Genomic DNA, 26,131 nt, shown 5'->3' on the forward strand with positions numbered 1-26,131 from the left:
CCAGAACAATTCGTGCGTAAGTCTGTAACTACGTCTCGCTCTGCTTCAGACAATCCTAAGACTAGTTTGTTTAAAGAGCATACTATGGAACCACATGTGGTGACCACCAAGGAACCGGATGTGACATCAGCACCATCACCAGTGGTACCACCTCCTATTCCAGCACCTAGAGTGACCAGATCTGGAAGGATTGTGAAGGCACCAACCCGCCTAGATGTGTGATGTTCTTATAGACAGACTGTGTATATTTGTAAATATTCAAGTTTTGTGTTCGCGTTTAAAAGACTTATAATTCGTGTTTTCTAGTCAAACATCTTCATGCTAAGTTAGAAAGACAACAGACAATCTAGTGCAGTGAAACAAATTTATTTCTAATTATTCAGTTTTGAGTTTGTGTTCAATCAGCTACAGATAAACAAATGAACATTCAAGCTTAAGTGATTCTACAATTTACGAACTGTAATTGTGTTCTAGAGACAGTAAAAATACAAAGACATTTATCTGGTAATTTAAACTTATATGCTGAAGTATATTTCTAATAACTTGCAGTTATGATTTATAAATATACTATTGTGTTCTTAGATATCATATTCTTTGGTATGGTAAAGATTATCTAGAAGATAATAATTTAGTATACTTTGTGCTATATGCTTAAGGAGGGGGATGTAACGTATCTATCAGTTAGGTTCGCTTACTTGTGTAAAGTACTAGTAGCACTACTTACTGTATAACTGATATGCTTGTGTTGAGTAACTTGTTGAATAAAACATGGCTGTTCGATATACATGGTTGTTGTCTAGCTGCTGCATTGTGTGTGCTATAGAAGCCATTAACCCACGTAACAGTACTGATGACAGCTGTACAAGAATTATCTTGCCTGAGGGATGAATTTGACCTGAGAATTTATATTTGAAGGGGTTCACCACGTTTTAAAAATAATTGATAGATAGTCCAGACATGGGACGGGGGGGGGGGGGGGGGGGGGGGGGGGGTATTCTTCGATTCAGCAAGATTTGGAAGATGGAAAAACTAATAACGTTCAGTGTCACCTGTAGACATTTGAACCTCGTAGAAAAACAGATTGATTGTGAGATAACCATAAACTCAATTACATTAGTTACAAACAAAAAGCCGCCGCATTATGATTAGTGGCCTTGGTGCCAGTTCCTAACTCATCGGGTAATATTCGCCTCATTCAGCGATGCCTAGGCGACGCCAAATGATAGGTTATTGTTGGGTGGCTTTGTCCTTAGGAACGGAGATTACATAAATTCAATCACTTCATGTACTTACATGGATTTAAAAAAAAAGGATAAGGCGGGGGGATGTCCAAAAAACTAATCACAGCCTGGATGGTTTTCTCGCCAAAGGTGGATTCTGGAAAATGCATTATCGCTTCGGCTACAACTATTCATCCAAGCAATGTATATCATGGCAGTCAGGGTCTCAAGTGGGTCGTCTTCACTGGCGATTCGACCCCATCTTAAATGCTTTGACAGGCCAAAACTATCCGCTTTTGGATCAGCTTAAAAAGCCTCGCAATTTTTTAAAAATTTTAGCAACGTGTAAACAGTGGACTGTGTGGTAGGATTTTGCATAGGAATGTATAATATCAATTGGGTCAGATAACCTAGTTCTGATGATCTTTGCTGGTATTTGGTGAACCAGTTCAATCTAATGTTTTTTGCTTACCGTGGGCCCTACTACACACTTATCGCGCTTAGCTCACGTACTTATGGGTTTCGCTTATCTAAATGAGGTCAATAGGTCGAAGGCCCATCAAACTTCAGTCTGTTTTTATCGGGGTTTGTTTATTGATCACACGTGGTTATGATCTGGCTCTTATTTACCTGAGTCGAATTTGTGTTGTAATTTTCCGACTCAGCTACATGGCATTCTCCACTTAAAAGTCAGTGGCTAAGCCGAAAACATTTGGAGGACCTTGTGTGCGGATAAACTGATCTTGGTGCGTCCGCAGTAGATTTTCACAGGGGGGGCGTACCTTTCTAAGGGGTGATAATTGTGATCTGTAAAGTCTCTGTGGGGGGGGGGGGGGGGGGGGGGGGGGGGTGGGTGGGGGGGGGGGGCATCAGAGAAAGAAGAGCTGTCATTCATAAGAGTTTGTTATCCGAAGAGATTCCGATGCCGATTTAGATTTGGTGTGCTTTCGACTTTCTAAGGACATTCAAGGCGGTTAATCGTTTGATACAGGACGCCATAACCAATAAACCTCAATCCAAACGGACGCTTGCAACCACAGGGCATGTGAGTTATTTATGATGTGTGACTAATTTTACGTATTTTGGCAGGATAGACACACGCCGTTGATTTGAGTGTGCAAACATTAATGTGAAGGAACTTATTAGCAGTAAAAGCTTCGTCGTCTGTCGTTGGATTTCTGTGTTGGCCAATAAGCGAGTTATCATTTATTCTCGGACAACAAGTCCACACGTCGAGCAATGGGTGTTACACTACAAAGGGTTCTTCGGCGGAATAAACTGTCAATGATGATATTTGCGCGTTATTATTCTGGATATGTGCGTCTGTCAATGTCTCTCGCTAAAAGCAATATACCTACCTGAGCTCGCAAATGTAATCGGCTGATACTTGTTCTAGAGCTAGGCAGGAAAGAGAACTAAAAACTATACATTACTCTATGTATCCTCTCATTCCATCATATAATTGTGTCACTGCGAAACTTTTGACTTGCATGCAACTTGGGCTATATCATATGTCCTATTAAAACATTCATCTATTTCAAGATGGGGATTACCAGAGTTCCATGTCTCCTGTCTAAGGGGGGGGGGGACAGCGGAGGACTTCATGAAAAAGGCGTGGGGCTAAGTCTACCATCGTAGAACCTACCCTTCTCCGCCCCCCCCCCCCCCCCCCCCATGACGGCACTCACCAAGTTGTATTATACAGAGTTTTGTGACAAGATGAATTATATCTTCCTGGTACCAGCGACTTCCTAAGGATGCTGCAGTTGTAGTTTGGCATACTAGGCATCGAGTAAACATTTTCACTACAGTACATGTGGCGTCAGTAACCAGTCACAAATTGTTGGTTCACAACATAAACTTTCAGAAATATAAAATAATTAAAAATATTAACCCTGACCCGATTAAGGAGAGTCTGACAACATAATCCGTAGAGGGTTACGAGGGGTTAATACGGGCTTTAGGTAACGGCTCAAATCCTGTGGATCGCGTTAAGCCCCACAAGTGTATAATAAAGATCTATAATACTCCAGGATCGCTCTTCACAGGACAGTTGCCGCTTTCATTTTGGGTGTGCCTGTTTGTTGGGCATTTTATGGTCTCCTTAGGCCACAGCAGACTGTGGTCGTTACACTTCTACATTCAACAGGCACGACGGATCTACGAGCGTATTGATGTTTCCCCATGTTCATGGGGTTATCCTTTCTCCGTGTTCGTTGGACGAAAAACTATTCCGTATTCCGTGAGCAGTTTGGATGGAGGTTCTTACTACCACGAATAGTCCAGCAACCATGAAGTACTTTGGCCACTGCTCGGCAGCTATCGAGTTCAGATAATTAAAATCTTACAGCCCATTGGGCAGAACCGGCTTTTGAGTCGGCACGTTTCCTGTCATCTCTCGCGTCAAGCCCTTACTTACCAAGGAGAATTTCGCAGTTGTCTCGCGCAGTCTCATCGTTCCGTCTCTTAGCTGATGCTTGATCCTAATCAAACATTTAAGGTTTCATTCCTTTAGAGAGAGAGTGGATGCCATCCGAGTTGCACATAAGCAGGGTGTTCCCGTGGACGGCAGAATCAAGGACTATTGGGCCACTAGGCCATGTGATGCAGTGCTTCGTTTACATTGAACCGAAACTTTAAAAAACAATTGTCGACTCGTGGTCAAACTTGTGAGTCAGTCATATAGAGGCATGTGACAGAGGTCATTGTAATAATTGTGACTTGCCTGCTTACTGAAGCTAGCGAATACTTCAAATCTCTTATTTCGGATATTGGGGGGGGGGGGGGGGGGGGGGGGGGGGGGGGGGGGGGGGGGGGGGTGGGGGGGGGGGGGGGGGGGGTGATAAAGAGATTATAAAAAAGAATTACAGATGACTGACTTTACCCCTACCGGATTAATATTACTCCCATTATTCTTACTCATGAATCTTATAGACTGTACTTATCCAGTATCTTATATAACCTTCATTTCAAAGCAGCTGGGCTGGGGTAAATTATCCCTCTTCTATTATTTTGTTATAGGTGTTCTTAGTGTTTTTGTATACATTATAAAGTTCAGTGGCCACAGCACTTATGGTCCAGTATGTGTTTATTGGAAGTAAGATTGATAATTTAGTATAAAATTGAATGTTTATGTAGATTAAACATGTCAGGGGCTTTCGACAGGTGTATCCTGGTTATCTGCCGGCGCCCGGCGAACTCTTTTGTTGTGTTCGTCCCGCTAGGCTATCATGGGCCGACTCACAGCGTCAGTACGCCAGCGTGGCTCTGGCTCTTTCGTTCAAAACCCACCACTCCCCCCCAATGTTTTTATGCTTGTAGAGGGTTTGCGCTTATAGTCGTACTATAAGTAGCATTACTTTGTAACGCACTATCTTACCTATTGGACCCTTGCACGGGCTCCTATAGCTCTATATATTCATGTTTATTTTGTGTAGGGGAAATTATCCTCTTTATTAATTTGTATGTGTTCTTGTGTTTTTGTATAATTAAAGTTCATGCCCAGACGTATGTCCATTATTTGTTTATTGAAGTTAAAAGAACCCAAGTAAACCAAATAAGATTCATGTATATTTACATGTACATACATTCTATATACATGGTACATGTATAAATATTTACCGGTAATGTTTCATAAAATGAAAGGAAGACAAGTAGATTTCTTTAAATATCTGCTTAAGTAATACTCCCTCTCACTCTACAGAGTATTCCCTTAATGTGAAACTCATGAGGAACTCACCAGAGCAAACTTAGTACACTTTACTTATACTGATTAAAGCCATATTTTCATCATTATATATAGGCTAGTCCAGATACTGGTTTTAATCCGGCAAAATTGCAAAAGAATTTATTTTTAGTACAATCGAAAGAAAAATGTATTTTGAATTATATGTAAAAAGTCCCAAAAGAATCTATAATGGGAAAGTTGTCAGATTGATTGTCAAAGTTTGCCTATTTTCGCTTATTTTACGTGTTGTGTATGGTCCTCCATACATGTGAAATGGTGAACTTCCGGTTACGACGACACGACATGCCACTGTCTCATGAAACGATTGTAATGCAACTAAACACTATAAATCACATCTTGATTATCATAGTAAGTCAGTATTAACTGTTTATATGTGCAATTACGACAGCTATGACTTTAAAATGTGATTATTACTCTATAGTGGAAACAATTTTTAAAAAATCGTCTGCTTCGACCGAGTGATGCCGCTTGAGCACTATCAAAACAAAATAGATTAGGGCCTACTGACTTAGATATAGTAAGTTTGTTAAATTAAATCAGTGAATGGTAATAACGAAATCAAATCATACATTGATGAAATTGTGTCACGATATGTTTATTACTAGCGGTTTTGAAATGTAAACATTGAATAAAAAGTTGTTGGTCACAGCCATAGAAATATTGTATGGAAGCCTGTGGTTGCCGTTCCTTGCCGTTTTTAGGTCTTGCGTACTTTATTTGCAAGATCAAATAACACTTTTAAAGGACATTTATCGTTGTTTAAATATGTTCTGTTTTATTTTTATAAGATGTAATTTATAAATTTTATGTTTTAATTATTTTAATGTGTATAACATGTCTCGAATTTAAAAAGAAAACAACATTTTGGCTTAATCTTTCTGACAGCACATACTTTTCCGTCATGTACACATACATGTAAGGTAAGGGATGTTCAGGGCACATATATGGGTTGTTGTAGTTCAGTAATAACATGCATAATAAATTTGTGCTGTATTGTATTCGAGATTTTATTAATATCTCTTTGTTTTGTCACAAGACTCGCAAAATATTACTGCTTAGTAGAAATGACGTCACTATAGAATTACTTGACGTCACGAAAGATTTGCGTGACGTCATGAATAGGAGATACATTAACATGACCAAAGAGTTGCCTCATGGCTGTTGTATCTTCACAACTCATTCTGACGTTATCTTCTTCAATAATCAGGTAGTTTTATAAGTTATATACACCAGGAAGTGAGTTTAAATTTACTTCAATTGATACATTAAAACACTAATATATGTAGGTATGCATATGTCTATGTTATTGTCTAATATAAATGTATGGAATTTCTTTGTATTGAATTTCTTTTACTTAACGATTGGTTCGACATATTTTTATTCAATTTTCATTCTTAACAAGTATTATATGTTTCTGTTTTGTATTTTCCTAACTGTATAACTTATAAGGTTTGTGTTAAGTTAACACCGAATTTATCAAGTAATTCAAAATATCGGTTACTAAAAGATTTATCGTTTTCTCATAATTATTTCAAACCTAAAATGTAAACAAAATAGCAAATGAACCCTTAAATGCTAATACTTTACAAATTATTGGCATTAACACAAAGCTCAAAACTTCTAAAAACCGGGAAAATGAAAAATAAAACACATACACGCACACGAACAGAAAAATAAAAGTGCTTGCTTAACATTGAACGTAAATATGCTGGATTCCATCTTCACAGGAGTTTACGAGATTTTAGCGAATCGGAATTGCGCTTTCATAACCATTTATTATATGTATGTATGTAGAGTTTGTGTTTTTTAAATATTAATTTCGAAAATTAATATACATGACGCATTCCAGTATTCAGGACAATGGAGCCGAGTTTGGGACAATTACTTATAGTTAATTTTATCCTGAGCCATAGGATGGGAAATGATTGAAGAGTCGGCTTTTATGATCAAGATCGTGCATATCACAACCAGGGATATAAAGAAAACAGGATATGTGCAAAATGTATGTTTATTTAACAGAATATATATATATATATTAAATACCTTCCTATTTTCCACTATTCTCATTGGATAATACATGGTCACGTGACGGTCAATATTCCTTTGTGAACTTCATTGCACAAACGCTGCATTTCAGGGTGCCGTTCTTTGACAAACGCTTTTCTTTTGATTACTATGCACATTCGAAATTACGACATTTGTTGAAGAAACGACATATCTAAAATAAAAATTAAGGACCCCTCGGTCATTATTTGAAATTCTACTCAACAAAGGCTCAAAAATGAAAAATAAGTTTTATTGCTGAATTCTGATTTTTTAGAAATACTTTCAGTGTACATGTACGTCTGGTACTTTGTGGACTACTTGATAGTCAAGAATAAGTACGAACAGAAAAGTGATCATTAAGCCATCGGTAACCGAAAAACCCACCAATCAGAGTGTTCATAGACCATTTTAGAGGTCTTAGGTCTAAGGATGTAGATAAAAACTCGGTAAAACTCATATTCTACATGGATATATCATACGTAGTACAAGAAGGGGGAAAGTTCGCCGAGACAAAAAATCTCCCCCACCATGTTGATTTAAAGGCTTTCGGTTCTCAGCGGATATTCAGTCTTCAGAAAAACGGTTGCAGTACTACCGTTGGAAAGATCGATCATTTGTCGTTCAAAATCATCCTAAACAACAAAGTGTCGTCCCTAAGAGGATAGCAGCCTCGTTTCAAACAAAAATGACACAAAAATGTCCTCAATTGGATTTTGTATAAGGTAATCGCTTTAATCTCATTGGCTGACTGAAAATGAAAGATGTTATGCTCATTGCGGGACACATGCATTGCCGTTTATCTCTGGTGTAACACACACATCAGAGACATTCGTGAAAATGCATACTTAATGTATAAATTGTAAATTATTCTCAAACCTCTGTGTTTCGTGAGTCATAGGTCGCTCACTTGGAAATTAGTGATAGAGCGTGCAAGTGTCTACATCCTCCAAAGCGATTCATAGAAGATCATTATTTATGATTTTTGAATACACGTATAATATTTATTAAATTAATGAAAAGGCATTTTAATTTTCTTATTGTTTTAGTGCTAATTCAAAACCGAACATCATTGTATCAGTATTGACTTTGGCTATAAATGGTTATAAAGTTATATGTGTCATGACTGGATGAAGATATTGACATACTAATTTTTTCTTCAGTAATCTTTTGAAAACTGTCTGAAAATTATTCAAAGGCCAGGTCAAACACGTATGTTGCTTTCAAGACCGTGGTCGGAGTGTGTATGAGTTCCGGAAATAGCGATCGCCGAAGCTAGCGATTAAAAAAAACCCAGATTTGTAGGTTTGTCTTAGATACAATATTGTATTTGCAACCGGTATGATATGATAAATATTGGTATCCTATTCTTAAACTCACATAATCCACCTCTAAACACCAAAACTTTCATTCGAGTTTACTATTTATAAAATTCTAATAGTATATCTGATGAATTACAAAAGGATTCAGAACTGGGTTTTTTTTAATAATGGATGTATGGGGGAAACAATCAAACGTAATGGCGTGAAGTTACTCGCAGAAATGCCTGGATTGAGTACAATCGCAATCAATCTCAGGCTACTGTATGGTTTGTTGCCAAAATCGCTATCAACATACAGTGAAGGTGCTATAAAGTCGAGGACGTAAATAGCTTATAAATCCTTGATATATAAAACCATACGTTAACTTGTCGAAGGGTGATATTTAAATCACATCTCACACTACTTTTTTAAATGTCTATTTTTTATCTCTTGAATACCAGTTTTTGAAACGAGAAATAGTTCCAAATGCGATGAAAAATTACATACATTTTCTTAGAGTTAAAGGTTCTACGGGTAATTCTTGTATGAAAATTAGCGGGATAACCGACTCAAGGCAAGGATGACTGTGCTTGATTCGGTCCATTTTTTATGTGTTTAATTAGTATTGTTGTTAGAATATTTTCAGTTTATTTATAGATAATTTAGTCTTAATCAATTTCCACATCCATTTTCATAATAATGATAATATGTAGTAAACATCGTATTGATCCAATTAGGTCACTTTCTTCAACAATATATCTCACTTCGGCGATCGCTTATTTCCGGAATTCATACAGTGCACTTCGACCACTTTGAGATATTTTGAGTGTCTTTGAAAAAACAACACTTCTTAGGTTGCCCTTCCAGTAAAAAGTTTAGCTCGATCAGTGTTACATGAAACGTACAAGATAATCTGTGACACGTACATGTAACAATCTAATTCTACGATGTGACGGGGTGAAACACTGCGTGCTATGTGTAACAAAATATTTTCGCGTGTGATTTAGTTTCATGGTTTGGAATTTTAAAATGTTTTCGTTGGTAGAGATATTCATGGTTCGACAATGATACCATTAATAAATCAAATATGATATTTTTTTTTAATATTCATGGTTCCACAGCAACTGCCAAAAGAACAACTTCACGAGGAAAATTTCATGCAATGATATTGATTTGTATGTTCGTATTTAAAAAGTCAAAGATCTGTGCATTTGATTAAAGTTTACATGTATATGCTTCCAGATTCTTTTAACTAGAATGTTGGTATACGAATAGCATTAATGGAGTGACCGATATATACCGAAGGAGTCAAATAATATTACATTTATGCATAACCAGCTTTTAGCTACATGCACATGCATGCGTATGCGCTCATGTGCTAAGAATTGACGAAGTCCGAGTAGATGATGTAAATCAAACCGACAAAACTAAATTGAATGTGGATTAAATGATCAAATAAAAAGACTAATGTATGAAACATCGTATTCGGGTTAGATGAGGTTTTCAAACTAAGTACTAGTGAATCGAGCCCGAACCCTCCGATCTCTTTGCGTTCACCCTTGGAAACCACAGTGTACATGTCTAAACATCCGTCGTGTAGGCTGATTACATTGGTAATCAGTAATATATATTTTCAATTCCCCATGTTCCTTTCCGTATGACCGGAATAATGTCGTTCTATCTCATCCACAATACGGCATATAATATATACAATTATACGGATTTATATATATATCTTGTTATATCTATACATTCAAGATCCATCTTGTTTTTGTATCAGTTGTTCTTAATCTGATTATAGTGAGCTGGTTTGTTAAATGGTTTTTTAAACGATATGACGTGGACAGTTCATACATGCACTCGGGATCGAGCAAAGTGGCCACAATATACATGTATAGCACTCGGGAAATGGTGGTGGGGAAGGAGGTTATTATGGTAAACAAAGGCAATTCAGTTTAATAACTGTTGTGTTTTTTAATCAGATCAACATTTAAAACATTAAAACGATGTATGTCTTTTACTGGGTTTTTTTTCTGTTAAATGTGTGTTTTAAGTCAACTATTTAGATTTCTTAAACTGTGAATCAGGAAGTGTTCGTAGTTCTCCGATTCACACATTTTAAATTTTATATCATGTAGATATACTACTGGATTTAGTATACTGACCCAGTATGGCACATAAAACAAAAACCTGTGGATGGAGTGATCAAATTTAAGAAACGATTGATCGCATTTACATTTCAAACTCTTTCCTTTCAATATATCTTATAGACAACTCAAGAACTAAACCTATTGTTTAGAGTTCTACTTTATATATATTTCGGATAAAAAACGTTAAGAGAAATTGCAATACACACGATTGAAAAAAAAGACGAAAAAAACGTTTCAAACAGAGGGTTCTGAGAATTAGTAACAGTTTATATCAATTTGAACCCACCACAGTGCCAATAGATCACTATATAGAGGTCCTAATGCTCTGGATCAAAAGTTCCACAGTTTTTTTTATCTTGATTATAAGACCCCTAAAACCAATATATGTACACTCTGGTACACAGATAAAAAAAATGATATAAATTGTAACTAATTCTCACACCCCTGTGGTTTCTAAAATAGTTTTTTTTCTACATAAAGCTCTTTCTAGATGATGTAGATGAAATGAAAAATACTGTTTCACCCTAAGATTTAAGCACTGGAGTGATTTGACTAGACTGGGTGGGGTTGGTGTGCGGGATCCTCACAAAACTGTACAAAGTACAGTGTATATAAATCATCTTCGTCCCTTGACCACTCCCTGCATCATGTACTGTATAATGTCATCAAAATTAATGCTATGGTCACAATGATCGGTCGGGCCATTTTCCGATACTGGACAACACCGGTCAAAAAATTTGTCCGGGGGGGGGGGGGGGCTAAATCGACCGATTATCATATGATGTCCGGGCGATAACTGGCCTATTCACTGGACATCGTACGATTATCGCCTTAGTTGATTACGAACAACGAAGGACACTTGTACCCCAGGCCCGGCCAAATGTCGGGCGATGTGAAACCGGGAATATTCTATCTTCGAATTAAAAATCTTCGGGCACGTCCCCGATGCTGTCTGAGAGTCCCGTCCACCGGCCGGCCATGTCTGGTGTCCGTCCGGAGACCAGGCAAAAATGGCTAAAATGCATGCCGGGAATACATCTTAAGCCTAATCGGAAGGGGATTGACCAAAGCATAAGTACTGAACTCTACCGACGTCCACTATAAATACCACATTCCTTGTTATCATCGTTGCATAGTTCTACAAGAAAATAGACATCATTTGCACTGATCAGAAACTTAACTTATTCTCATACAAAATTAAAGATCATCCACAGGTGTTTGGTTCTATAGATATTTTTGTTCTATCTCTATCTACTCGAATTACATATGTATACATGTAAAGAGAAAACCAAACACCTGTGGTTCATCTACAGAATTCAATTCTCGCCTGATGAAATCTGCTTCCTTGTCCTCTTACAATTCAGACGGAATATTTCTAACACAATTTTCTTGCCTTTATTTTGTCTTTAAAACAACATCCCGTTGTTTGCATTTCAAGTTTCTGTACTCGTGATATGTTTGCTACATGTATATCAATGTATTCGGTATAATTTCAGTGACTTTTACGACTTTGATTTTCGATATTTTATTTTAAATATGTTCCGACGTATTGCAAAATATTATCAACTTGTGAAAGAGCAAAGCCTGTGGAATTTCCAGAATATCCGTGAAGAAACAATATTGCTAGATAAGATTTGAAAATGTTAAAACTGTATTAGATTTATTTATAAATATATTTGTCCGGATCCCCTGACATGTGGCATATTGGAATTTCAGTCGAAACTGATTGAGATAAATCAGAATTTGTTTCATTCTTATCTTTGATTGATTTGCCATGAATATATTAATTGTTATCTCTACCAACGAAGAGAAAAACAATCTCAATATTTTTTTCTAATGTCCTGTTTGCAGCTATATTTATTTATTTATTTGTATTTTTGTTAGAAAGTACCTACATGTATATACTGATCACCTGATACTCACCAGTCTACCCTTTATATTATGTATTGATACTGTACAGGTAGTTAAATTTATACATAAAATGCGGGCTTTATGAAACGTAGTTTATTGAGAGTTTCCGCAAATAAACGTGGTGACGTCGGCAAAAAATGTGCGTAACTTTATAACGTCATTTATTCCGACGTCATAATCGCCGCATCTGGGCCCATTTTGTCAGTCGCCGTCACATATATGTATGTAATATACATTTCAGTAAATTTATTTAAATATTACTTGAACATAAATGCTTATTAAAAGTGAGTCCGAAGGCTTAGAGATAAAGATGCCTAAGATGAAATTGCAAAACATGTTAGTGAAACCACAGGTGTTCGTTTCTAATATAAGTATAAGTATAATACTGGGTCAAGGTCTATAACTCGGCCGGCCATATAACACTACCCAATTTCAGAAAAAGTATGATTATTATCCAACCGTATAGGATATAATAATAGAAATACTCTCAATCGACAGCCAGATAATTTATCTTTAATTTGGTATATGATACAATATATATCATGCCGTATAAATGTCACTAGGTATCCAGAAACATCGGAAAACAGCCAGATTTCAACTGGTCGGACACTGTGGTGTCCTCCGATAAACACGCTAGGGCTCTAATGGGTAGTTCAAAAACCACTGCATGTCAACACTTCAGCTTCATAGGAATTAAAGTTTGGTAAAAAACAAACTTACCGGTATGTTAGTGTTTATCTATGTACCATCCATTTGCGCAATACAGCCTTTTGGAATTTCCGATTGAAAAAATGTGTGTCTCTGGCCGTCATGATGATATGTGTGTAGTACATTTGTTTTCTCGGCGTTGATTGGTCAATTAATTTTCGAGAGCCAATCAACGCCGACAAAACAAATCTACTGCACACATACTTACATGGCGGCTAGAGACATAATTTTTTTCAATCGGAAATTTCAAAGGGCTACGTTTGGCAAATGGATGGTATTTATCCAGGGATTTACTAACCGGTAAGTTTGTTTTCTACCAAACTTTCATTCTTATGACGCAGAAGTGTTGACATGCAGTGGTTTTTGAGCTACCCATTAGAGCCCTGGCGTGCTCATCGGAGGACACCACAGTGTCCGACCAGTTGAAATCTGGCTGTTTTCCGATGTTTTTGGATACCTAGTGACATTTATACGGCATGATATATATTGTATCATATACCAAAATAAAGATAAATTATCTGGCTGTCGATTGAGAGTACTTCTATTGTCATATCCTATACGGTTGGTTAATAATAATACTTTTTTCTGAAATTGGGTAGTGTTATATGACCGGCCGAGTTATAGACCTTGACCCAGTATTATACTTATGTTAGAAACGAACACCTGTGGAATGACCATTACTAAAACTCTAAGCCTAGGATTTTACAATATTTTGTGATCCTCCGGTAGAATATCCCTACTAGAGAGTCTTATTATGTATAACTTAGTTTCATAGTAGGCGTCTGAATCTGACTCTGGGTGGAATGTTGACTTGGAACAATTCTGAAAGTTGTACTGGCGCTACATACCTCCACTTCCGTTTGCGCATGAAAATATCACCCAGCATACGCATGCGCCCCATATACTTCTGTGAACAGAGTTATACAGTGCTGACACCTCGGTGCTCAAAGTTTCATTCCCTCTGATTGGTTCATATAGACCGTACAGTATGGCACAAGCCAAGGCAGTGGCTACTGCCCAGCCAACCAGATTAAGGATCTGTGAATAACATAATGTATAATATATTGTGTAATAAGACATTCTTACTGTGTCTATATGGATTGTTAATTATAAAGGACGAGGTTTTAAGTTGATCTTCAATTGCTGTTATGTGTCATGTCGTTGTTAATAGTCGTCGATAATACAAATATTGTATAACATTTAATGTTCGAGAGTTTGGAGTGTTCAAAGTATCTCATTATTCGTGGTTGACTCAAATAATGTAGGAAACAAAATTTCGTTATAGTGATTTTCATAACAACCGCCTTTTTGACCGATCAGAAACCTTTTTTTTTGTTTCCATGCCAACGTAGTTTTCCAAAATGGTACCATTGTGTGCGGCATGCCTCAAACCCTCTAAATAATATACAAAGTTACTATGTTGATGCTGAATTATGACAATATCTTAATTTTGATGAATCAAAAACCAGGGAGTAGCGACCATGTTAAAAGTAGTCCGACGGTTTTTTGAGAAAACGCGCGGACAAATATCGTGGCAGAAGAATTTCACTGAATGCAAAGAAAACTCATAAGTTCCACACTTCGTTTGGCGGAGTTAAATACAGAAGATAGTCACGAGTTAGATTTAATCTTACATTTACAGGCAATTATTTACTTTCGATTTCATTTCTGTATAGAAAGAACCTGAACCTTACCTTATTTATGTTGTATCTAAGTTTGGATCGATACAGAAAATACCCGGCCATGATACCAACAATATAAGGTCCCATTCGTGTCCACGGTTTTATATAGTAATAATCAAAGTAATGCTCACTAAAAACAAAGACAAGATAAAAACATATCAATATATTTACAGTTTGCAGTGACATGGACTCAATAACCATGCTTTCTAGTATTATCATTATCAGTGTATAATGTTAGCACAACACGCGCGGCGATTCTATTGTTACGTGATAGTCGATGACCCCACTTTTGGCGGGAACATATGAATGACTCGATTACAATCAGCTGTTCAATCGAATTCGTTGATGATGACGGGAGAGAAAAAAATATGGGTATTTTAATCAAAAATATGCAACTGCCGCGGGAAAAATAATATTCATTTACTTGAAAAACTGTAAATATAAGGAATAGATGTTTATTTTGTTGAGATTATGAGGGTATAATGATAATGGAGCACGTATAAATTATGTAACCCCGGCGAAAGCCGAAGAGCCGTTACATAATTTACACGTGCTCCATTATCATTATACCCTCATAACCTCAACAAAGTAGACATCTATTCCTTAAATATAACGTAGATCAGATGAAATGTGTTCATTTAAGAAAGCTCATTAATACCATAGTACTGACTGGAACATTTTACATAGTAGAGAAAACGGAGCAAATCTTTCAGATATATTCTTTTGTAACAAGGTTCACATTTTCATTTCTTAAGGTAAACATAAATGTGTAAAGTAGTGATATCAAAATCGTAAGATATTTACAAATCTATGTCAGCATTATATCTCGGTACATATTGAGTAATCGAGTTCTCATTTCAATGACATGAAATACAGTGTGACTGATTTCATATCGGCAATCGTAGTACTTATCAGGAAAAAGGCAGAATATTGTTTTACGGTAAAAGTGAAATGGCTGGCAATTGTTTTACGGAAAATGTCTCAAGATCAGGAAATGGCGAGGGCATCAGGCTATAGTCATCAAATAACTTGTCAACATCTTTCTGACCCATTGACTTACCTGGGTATGAAGCTAGAGACCGGGAGGTCATACACTGTGGAGATAACACCAGAGGCTATGAAGGTTCCCGTTAGGAACACCAGACACATGATGTTACCGATAATGCCGGAACTGGGATGTACAAGCAAAAGTCAAATAAATCGATTAAGATAGGACATACAAAACAAGATATGTTAAAAACGTAATACAGGATACACGAACAAAAGTACATTAAAACATAATACAGGATACACGAACAAAAGTACATTAAAACATAATACAGGATACACGAACAAAAGTACATTAAAACATAATACAGGAAAAAAATAGGTACATTAAAAAATAATACGGAAGAAACAAAAGTACATTAAAACATAATACAGGATACACGAACAAAAGTACATTAAAACATAATACGGGACAAAAAAATAGGTACAATAAAAATAATACAGGAAAAGAAACAAAAGTACATTAAAACATAATACAGGATACACGAACAAAAGTACATTAAAAATAATACAGGATACACAGAAAAAAAAGTACACATTAAAAATAATACGGATACCGAAAAAAAGTACATTAAAAATAATACAGGAACAAAAGTAAAATAAAAATAAAACAAAAAGGAAACAAAAGTACATTAAAACATAATACAGGATACACGAACAAAAGTACATTAAAACATAATACAGGAAAAAAACAAAAGTACAAAAAAATAATACAGGAAAAAAAAGGTACATTAAAAATAATACGGGAAAAAGAAACAAAAGTACATAAAAACATAATACAGGGAAAAAAAATAGGTACATTAAAAATAATACGGGAAAAAGAAACAAAAGTACATAAAAACATAATACAGGGAAAAAAAATAGGTACATTAAAAATAATACGGGAAAAAGAAACAAAAGTACATAAAAACATAATACAGGGAAAAAAAATAGGTACATTAAAAATAATACGGGAAAAAGAAACAAAAGTACATTAAAACATAATACAGGAAAAAAATAGGTACATTAAAAATAATACGGGAAAAAGAAACAAAAGTACATTAAAAATAATTGATGAAATATAAACAAAAGCACATTGATAGATGACTATTTACAAAATAGTTTCGTGTATGACTAGTTTAACTAATAACTTGGCATGTGAATAACACATTGATGACAACTTAGAAAATGTTTCAAATAGTTCGTTGACTTACTAGTATAATGGCACCAACATCAGAGGACTAAGAACGAAGAACTGCATATCATTTGCGAGATACCACGCCCAGCCAAAACACTGAAAACATATTAAACATTGAAAATGAAAACCAGCAAAAACGCTGAAAACAAAAACTGGCAAAAGAAAAATGCCTTAAACAACAACCAAAGCCTCTATAATTAAAAAAGCAAATATTACTGCAAATAAAAACACTTAAAAATCATAAACAAAATAAACAAACCACATAATGTAAAAAAAAAAACCCACTGGGAATGGAACAGTGCTGAAATTAAAATAGTAGTAAATAACCCACTGAAAAAAAAAAGAAAAAAATAGAACAAAACAAACAAACAAAAAGCAGCAAAAACACTATAAATGAAAAAATACTGCAAATAATAATCATAAAAAATACATAAACCACCTTATGTAAAAGAGTCAAAACACTGAAAATGAAACTGGACAAAAAATTCAATTGACGTTTCCATCTACCGAGACAATAGTGAGACGTCATATGAAGATAATGACGACATTACCACGATGTGTCTCACGATATTTATGATATGGTCTTACGCCGTAATTACTTACCGATTTATCTGTCTTTACTAGGTTGTTGATGTATAGTAAATTTGTCCACCAGGTGTCCTCGCAGAAATCAAACTCAAAACCTCCTTCGGGCCAGAGGGGACCATCACCGAAATATCGTACCAGAGCCACATCCACAAACAGTACCAACATATAGGGTGGGGTAAGTCTGTGGATATATAGAGCGGGGTTAGTCTGTGGATATATAGGGCGGGGGCAGTCTGTTGATATATAGGAAGGGGTTAGTCTGTGGACAAATATAGGAAAGGGTTAGTCTGTGGATATATAGGTCGGGGGTAGTCTGTGGATACATAGGGCGATGGGTAGTATATGGATGTATAGGGCGAGGTTAGTCTGTTGATACATAGGCAGGGGTTAGTCTGTGGATATAAAGGGCGGGGTAGTCTGTGGATATATAGGGCGGGGGTAGTCTGTGGATATATAGGGCGGGGTAGTCTGTGGATATGTAGGGCGGGGGTAGTCTGTGGATATATAGGGCGGGGGTAGTCTGTGGATATATAAGGCGGGGGTAGTATGTGGATATATAGGGCGGGGTAAGTCTGTGGATATATAGGGCGGTGTTAGTCTTTGGATAGTATTTTGGGTATATTATAATAGTCGATCCGGAAAAAGAATTTACTAATATTCACGTCTTTAAAAATAAAATCGGTATTTTTTTAGAATTTCGGTGTGAGTTTATTTTCAGACAAAATAAATTAATGATAATAAAATTATTAATAGCAAATTAATTAGAAGAAATCAAATTAAAAAGAAATCTACTGTTTTCTATCTCAGATTAAATTACATTTTGAATACTACTGTAACAATTATCTTAATTAAGTGCTTGTAAATTTATGAATATTTTTTTAATTAATTACCCATTATTTTGAAACATGGTAAACTTATTCAATTTAATATAGGGCGGGGGTAGTATGTGGATATATAAGATAATTGAAATAAAGGTAATAGGATTGAAATAAAGGCATTTTCCCCATTCTTTTAATTAATATAAATGAAATTTATATCTTTCTTGTGAATCCATTATAGTCATGATCATATGATCGGCAGATTTATATTTCCAAAATCATTTTTACTCAGAATAATTAAATAGATTTCCTAATATTACTTAGAAACTCAGACAGTTTAAAGCATTAAAAATTGATATTAAGTTGAACCAGAATTAAATAAACAACAAGACAGTTTTACAGATTTTTCCTTGTATTGGAAGTCGTCGATATAACCTTTTTGGCCCTCTGATGGTTATTTATCGCGGTCAAGGTGCCCTTTTCAAAACCTAGCACCATGCCCTTTTTTTCCCTGTGGGAAACACTAGTGGGTATATAGGGCGGGGTTAGTATATATGTGGATATATAGGGCGGGGGTAGTCTGTGGATATATAGGGCGGGGGTAGTATGTGGATATATAGGGCGGGGGTAGTATGTGAAGCTGAGTTAGCTGAAATATATTTAGCGGGGTAAATATATTTATTTTTCTCATACTATGCAGCACGTTATCTTTAAAAGTATTTTGAGTTACAATATTGCAGCAGGTGTATTACATGACTACCCCTGTCCACTCAACCTTCCTATAATATGAGCCTTTATGTTTTTAGACTATATATCAGGCAATAACAAAAGCCTCATGATATAGAAAGGTTCAGTGGACTAATGGCTACCCATGAATGCCTCGGGTTTTACTACATTTTGTGATCCTCGGGTAAAATACCTCTATCCTTTATATCCACGTATGAAAGAGTCTGCTAGTGAATGGTCGAGGCGTTGAAATAATGGCCGGAGTAACATTAGATGAGTTTGTGTGTATAAAGGACAATGTGAGTCTAGACTATTGATTAAGAAATTTATGGGACCATGGTACCACATCGAGTTGACCTAGTTTTAGAGGTAAGTTGACTTGAATAAATGTTTGGAACCAATTAAATTGTACGATTTAAACAAGGTCTCAACATAAAAAGATAAATGTTGAAAAGCATGGTGAAATACATGATGGTTTATTTTATTACCATTTAACAGAAATATAAAACAGGATCTACCTCCAGAATCGGTGAAAGTAGAACAATCCCCAGTTCATCTTTCCTTTTGTTTTCTCCATCTCTCGCATGAACAGGTAGGATACAAGCAACCCACTTTAATGATACAAGACAATAAGCATAATTTTCAAAGATATCAATTCGTCTATATCCTACAATTATTAGACATTTGGACATCTGAAAACTTCAATTGCTAGAAGAAGGATCATTACAGTTCTAATGGTATGTACCATTAAGTTTAATGAATTCAGCTGTGAAAATCATTCAAATGGACAAACATACATGTATGATGCCTTGTTAAACATTCGTTACAACCCAGAAGTTATACATTGCATAAATCTTGTTATACTTATCTTGTTGTTTAGATGGAAACATACATGCATTAATCACTTTATAATTACCATGATTACTAATGACACTGTTAAAATGTGAAACAGAATTGTAGACCACAACTTGTTTTCGTGCGTTGTTCGTATGTATTCATTTCACTACGTTGTAGATGAAGATATAATGAATTTAAACATTACTACCAAAAATCATTTTCAGCTCTTATTTGTACGCGTAAAATTAAAAAACCTATCCATTGTAATTTTCAAATTGTTGGTAATTTTGGTGGTTAATAAAGTATTAAAAGCTCTTTTTGATTGGTGAGTATGAAAACTACGGCACATATAACTTTAAAACAAGACTATACATATTCACATCGCTATTTGACGGACGGGCATAGGTAATACTAACACTCCATATCATAATGGGATAGGGATAAACCGTGATTTCACATGAATCACTCATCTTTGGTCAGTACTATACTGGAGTACATAGAATTCTACTTGTGGTTTGGGCTAGCTGTACAATGATTTTAGCATTCATAAAATAAAATGTGTTCTACATATTTTTCTCGAACTCTCGAAGTTTTAAACATTCGATATGGACAGACTTTTGTAAAGTTCGTATTAGCAAAGCTATTAAACAATTAAATAAAAATATCGATTTTTAATCTGTACAGATATTGCAGATATTGACCACGTGATACGGCTCGGGAGGTTCCGATCTGTACGGGTCTCGCCGATGTCGGTCACGTGATGCAGCGCGGTGTTCCGATATTACCCGAAAGTTGGAAACATGTCGTTGACTGCGGCGGTTCTTTCAAAAGGTGTGATATTTCATGCGACATTTACCGCTATGTCAAAAGTATATTGGTGCTTTCATGGATCTGAACCATCATATATTAGCATCCATATTCACAGATTGTATGTTTAATGAAAGTTTGTGATTGTCAAAATTACAAGAAATACAACTTTAAGAACGATTGTATGCTGTTGTAATCTAATTGAAAAAGGGAGGTGAAATTACACACTGTGAAAAGTAAACGAATGCATTTGAATTAAATGTAAAATATGTAAGGAAGGAAAATACACCAGATTTAAACAAATTTATTTAAAGGCACACTACTTATCCGGAGCAAAATAAATATGTTTCTTAAAAACATTAATAACAATAGAAAATATATATGGATGGCCTAAGATGAGGTTATAACACCAAGCATATGTACGTTTTTTCTGGGTGATAATAAAGGAGAGTCATTTCGCTGTTTTGCCGTCAGGCGTAGTGATAGTCAGCTACCACACGGTATTTAGGACGACGGCGGAAAAATAAGACGATCCGCGTTATGTAAATTAGCATTTTATTTATCTAAATCAAATTGTTCAGAAGCCGATAATACGTGTAGTTTATTAACGGTAAGTTAATAACTTTTGCGACTCTTCCAAGTTATCGATCTCGTTTTATATTCCCATTTTAAAAATTAAAAGCTCTTTTGGAAAGGAAGTGGATCTTTAACTGTAATTTGACATTCTCATTAGAAAACCTTTATAACTTATTTAGCATTTTTTTTTAACTTAGCCTTTCTCTATCAATGAACATGTAAACAGTCTAATATAATGCAGCATGAGTCGAATACCTTAGAGCAAAGAAAGTATCCACGGAAACCAGAGCATTTATAATAACCTGGAATGTCCATCTGTCACTCATTTCTGGTAAAAATGTGTTGACATTTTCTACAAATAAAACAGGGAAAATCAACTTATAGAAGTAGTTAAGAAACAATACCAGAAATTGTAGCAATGATAACAGATAGAACAATAACAAAAACATTGTCATGACAAAAATGATTACCAAAAAATTAATTGCGATATCGAGAATTTTTTTTCATAAAAAGATTAAATAACTCTTCAACTCTATTGCTTGAATGTTAAATGTTAAAAAAATTTAAAAGATTTTCTAACTATCCTTTCAATATTGCAAAAGCGATTCCATGAATTTAATTGAAAGCTTCATGATCAATTCCCGGACAACAATCTTTGGTAACTGTCGTCTGTGGCTGCAATACAGTCATCAAAGAGGCAAAGTGAAATAAAGAAGATTTCAAAGCGCTTACTCACGAGCATTATTCATCACAAAAGCGTAAGTGTGACCAAGAATCACCCAAGTCATGCTCAGGAAGCGGATACCATTAAGAGCAGTCAGACTTCCGGCAGGAACACTTGTGTTCAATAATTTGACGCCATTGGTGTAGACAGAAAACGCCACTAATATGTTGGATAATACCCCTGTATCAATAAGAAAAAAGGGGATTACATCTGTAACATTTTTTCCCGATAGACATTTTGCTTGTAGATGCGTAACGCAAAGGATAAAGTTGAGCATTTTCTAAGTATAAGAAGCAATTTCAACAGTAATTTCAAAAAGAAAACAAGGAATGAAATAAACTCAAGTGAAGCATATGTTACAAATAGTTTAATTCAATAACTAACGGGTATAAAGCAAATTATGGTGCGATCAATAATTAATACAACACAATTTTGTCATACTCCATACTGAGCACACCCAGATTTTCCTGTAATCATATTGTAATTATCTCTCAATTCATAACTAAACTAAAACAAAAAATCTGGTTTTTTCCTGTCATCTTATATTGGTTTGTTAAGCTGATAGAACCATCTCATTGGGATGGATTGCATGGTTCCCCCGAGGTTACCCAAGGAAGGTGTACCAGGTGCAAAACTAAATCTGACATGGCAACGAGACTGTTCTTTTTAAAAAAATAAGAGCAATGAAACTGAATCTAATATATTACAATTATAATAAACCACTATAACAGTCTGCGATATTTCAATTGTATAGTTAAGGAGGAGTTCCAAATGTCAATACTCACCGAGCTCTTCCGGTTGATCACGTGATACAACTGGATTTGGCGCCCCATGTTCGTTTGATATCAGTTTAGTCTTTTCGTTTTGTCCAGACAGAAACGAAGTTGTCTCCACTGTGTCTGGTAGGTTACCTGCTTGACTAGTTTTCTTCACACGTAGTAAATCCTTCACAACGATTACGTCGTACATAGTGCCCACAATCATCATCCCGAGGATAAAGCTACATACTATCCTAAAATACAAATTTATATTTTGAAATAATAGTTTGATGCCTATACACGTACATGCATCTCCCTCGTTGGCCAGCTTCTCCCGTTAAATAACTATCATAAATAACCAGGAGGGATTAGCTGTTCCCAAAATTGTAAAAAAAACAGTAGTGATTTTTTTAAGCATTATATTATAGTATTTCTTAATATTACAAGTCGAATTTTAAGCTAGTGTCATTCTTGTATTTGTTATTGAAATCTGCATATTTTTTTTATTAGATCTACGTATATTCAGTTTTAGTGCAAATATGAAAAGGCAGTATGTACCATGTTATCCTTTGTTAAATTGTGTCTCTTTGATATGTCATAATTACTTAAAACATAATGTATCATATGCACTATGCACTTTGAATTTCCTTTCTAAGTAGCACTCCGTTGATGATAATATCTAATGTCTCTGGCATTTCATCGGGTAATGTACCCGTTGTGAATATTTACTTGTAAGCAGTTTTTAGTGTATAAATGCCATTATACAATTATAAGAAGACATAAGGTCATTTGTAGTAATATGCCGACACCTCAACCACTTTTTTTCTCTCTTCTTTAAATGTGTTGTTCTTACACTGCTCCAATGGCTCTGTCATCAAAGTCAAGTACTTCTTTCTTACACTCCACATATTTCGCAGATACATTTCTTTCCGGCTGAATGGACACCAGAGCTTAATATATAATAACGTTATAATGTCAATATCATATGGTGGCATGTTCCCTCCACCAACACTAATTGTGATCATGTCGGCGATATAATAAATATTTATTCCAAATTCGATATGAAAAATAACAAAATCATTGCGAAACTTTTGGATAGTATATTCACAATACTTTTTTTTTATTATTTATTTTAAATCTGATTTGGTACCAATGAACTTCAATGAAGATTAGATTTAAGCAAAAAAGGAGCAAACATAATAAAATCATTAATCTTAATTGGAATATTCTTAAAACAAATAAAGAAAATATAGAATCATGCGTTCCTAAAGATTAAGCGTCTAATGCCTATATCTTTATAGAATGCGGCTACAAATGTACCTGCGTTAGCTAGTGCCCGGGCGTCTGACGGTGAGCAGGAATCCGGCAAACACAAACCGAGCTGTGCCTCCGGTAGCGTAATGTTAAGGATGTTCAATGGTAGACCTACTATACAATACTGTCCATTAAAGGGAGGCGGCGGTTGTCCGAACTCGGATTTGTCGTTCTTGACACTGAGACATTCATCATAAGAACCCAGCCAGTCGGTATTTCCGTTTATGATGTCACTGGGAGGTTTACCACTAGCGTCGATCACTACAAGGAATGTCATTAGTTAAAAATAACTTATACTTTGAAATCTGCATAAAATGGTACTTAATTTTAACGACATGAAATTGTATTATTTTTAACAACACAAAATTGTTTTTACTTTTGACGACATATTTTTTTTTAACTTTTAACGACAATAGATTGTTTTTTACTTTTAACGACATAAAATTGTTTTTACTTTTAACGACATGATATTGTTCTTGCTTTTAAAGACATAAAATTGTTCTTACTTTTAACGACATAATAATGTACTTAACTTTTATCGAAATAATTTTTAATTAATTTTACTACATATCATTTACATAGGATTATACTTACTTGTAACGACATATGATGCTACTTACTTTTGATGGCCCACAATTGCTTTACCATAGCGCTAGGGCCAATCATCTGAGTGTCATTATAACAGGCGTCCGACACATTAAACCCTGCCACCATGGCCCCTAAGCCCTGGCCTTCCATTGGGCCTGGTGGACCTGTCAGTATCTTGACGGGGTTAATAGAATCCTGTAGTCCTCTTAACTGGTCTATATTTACCTCGGATAGGTCTGGTGGTCGTAGAGCAGCGTGAACCTTTCCCACGGCATTCAAAAACAAAGTTTGGTAAGACATGTCTTTTGCAATTTCGGTTTTAACATAAACTGGTAGAAGAAATAGAATGCAAGTCGTTCTCATAGCAGACGCCATATTTAAAGGGTTCATTTTACAGATTTGCTCTGTCGTTAAGAGAACGTCAGACACAATAAAAAAGATAATTCACAGTGGTAAATAAACAGCTATATAGGACATTGATACTAAGTATGAGTAATGCTATGATAGATAGATAACTTATCAATACATGTGGATATGGTTACACAAGTATACATATACTTATATGGTGATGTCCCATATGTGTCGAAAGTCATGTTGATATGGTCAGTGTTGAGTACGTTATAACACGTGTATGATAGATGCTGTATTCGTGATTTGTGTCACGTCAGTTTGGTCTAAAACTAAAACTTGTGTATTGGTTCAAGTTTTTTTTTTCATTATCTTCGTTTATTTTTATTTCCTTTTTTTCAACAGGAAGGAGCAACCGTGGCAGACTGGTAAAGATGGTAACGTATTTACTAAGAGCCCTCGGCCTCTGGGTTGCGAAATCGAGTTGCCGAGTATTGATCGTGGTTGGTTTACCTCCTGGTACTCCGATTTTCTTCTGCCATCTAAACGGTTTTACAAAGTTTCAGAGGTTGAAGAAAACAGAAGTACCTGACGATAAATCAATGGCAGTACTGTTACTTAGCATATCTACTGTCCCACATCACGACCCCAGAAACCTATGATTACTTTACAAATGAGAGCAAGTAAATTTATAATCCAGAAAATGTTACTTACAAATGTTACAGTAGTTAAATTTTAAATCTCATAAATTATTATTTGAATACAGTTTTAGAGGATCAACATATTGCTCAGCTCTTTAAAATTAGTATATTTCTATTTATTTATTAACCCTTAACATCGTTATGAATGGTGACGTATCCCTCTATATTGAAATAAATAGTGTTTTTAAAATCCTCGGGTTATTACTCCCTGGGAAACCACAGTGTCTAAACTCCACTCCATAATTTTCATATACTTTTGAGTTCCGTGACATTGTATATGTTCAACCTTTTAAACAATACTTAATACTTTAGATAAACAACACATAATGATTGGTATCCTTACACGGTACTTTAAATGT

At 35.4% G+C, this 26,131-nt stretch overlaps 1 protein-coding gene across 1 annotated transcript; it reads right to left on the minus strand.

Moving 5' to 3' along the window:
* Positions 1-397: 397 nt before the first annotated feature.
* On the minus strand, positions 398-25,156 carry LOC138317666 (nose resistant to fluoxetine protein 6-like). The gene is made up of 13 exons (XM_069259522.1): positions 24,756-25,156; positions 24,142-24,396; positions 23,675-23,771; positions 22,849-23,075; positions 22,076-22,243; positions 21,595-21,691; positions 19,638-19,730; positions 17,591-17,756; positions 17,004-17,083; positions 15,824-15,934; positions 14,776-14,893; positions 13,930-14,119; positions 398-405 (listed from the first exon to the last, which is right to left on the minus strand). The coding sequence occupies exons 1-13, from the start codon at positions 25,111-25,113 to the stop codon at positions 398-400; spliced, it is 1,968 nt and encodes a 655-aa protein (XP_069115623.1). The 5' UTR covers positions 25,114-25,156.
* Between the last annotated feature and the right edge of the window lie 975 nt (positions 25,157-26,131).

Source organism: Argopecten irradians, chromosome 1 (assembly GCF_041381155.1).
Source record: "Argopecten irradians isolate NY chromosome 1, Ai_NY, whole genome shotgun sequence".
In the NCBI taxonomy this organism is placed as follows: domain Eukaryota; kingdom Metazoa; phylum Mollusca; class Bivalvia; order Pectinida; family Pectinidae; genus Argopecten; species Argopecten irradians.

What these genes read in the sequence shown, in the direction of transcription:
- LOC138317666 (XM_069259522.1), bottom strand. Translation starts at nt 25,113, where the DNA reads ATGAACCCTTTAAATATGGCGTCTGCTATGAGAACGACTTGCATTCTA. An exon ending in CCGGGCACTAGCTAACGCAG is followed by an intron (nt 23,772 to 24,141) that starts GTACATTTGTAG and finishes TTATATATTAAG; the next exon opens with CTCTGGTGTCCATTCAGCCG. An exon ending in TTAGATACAACATAAATAAG is followed by an intron (nt 14,120 to 14,775) that starts GTAAGGTTCAGG and finishes TGTTATTCACAG; the next exon opens with ATCCTTAATCTGGTTGGCTG.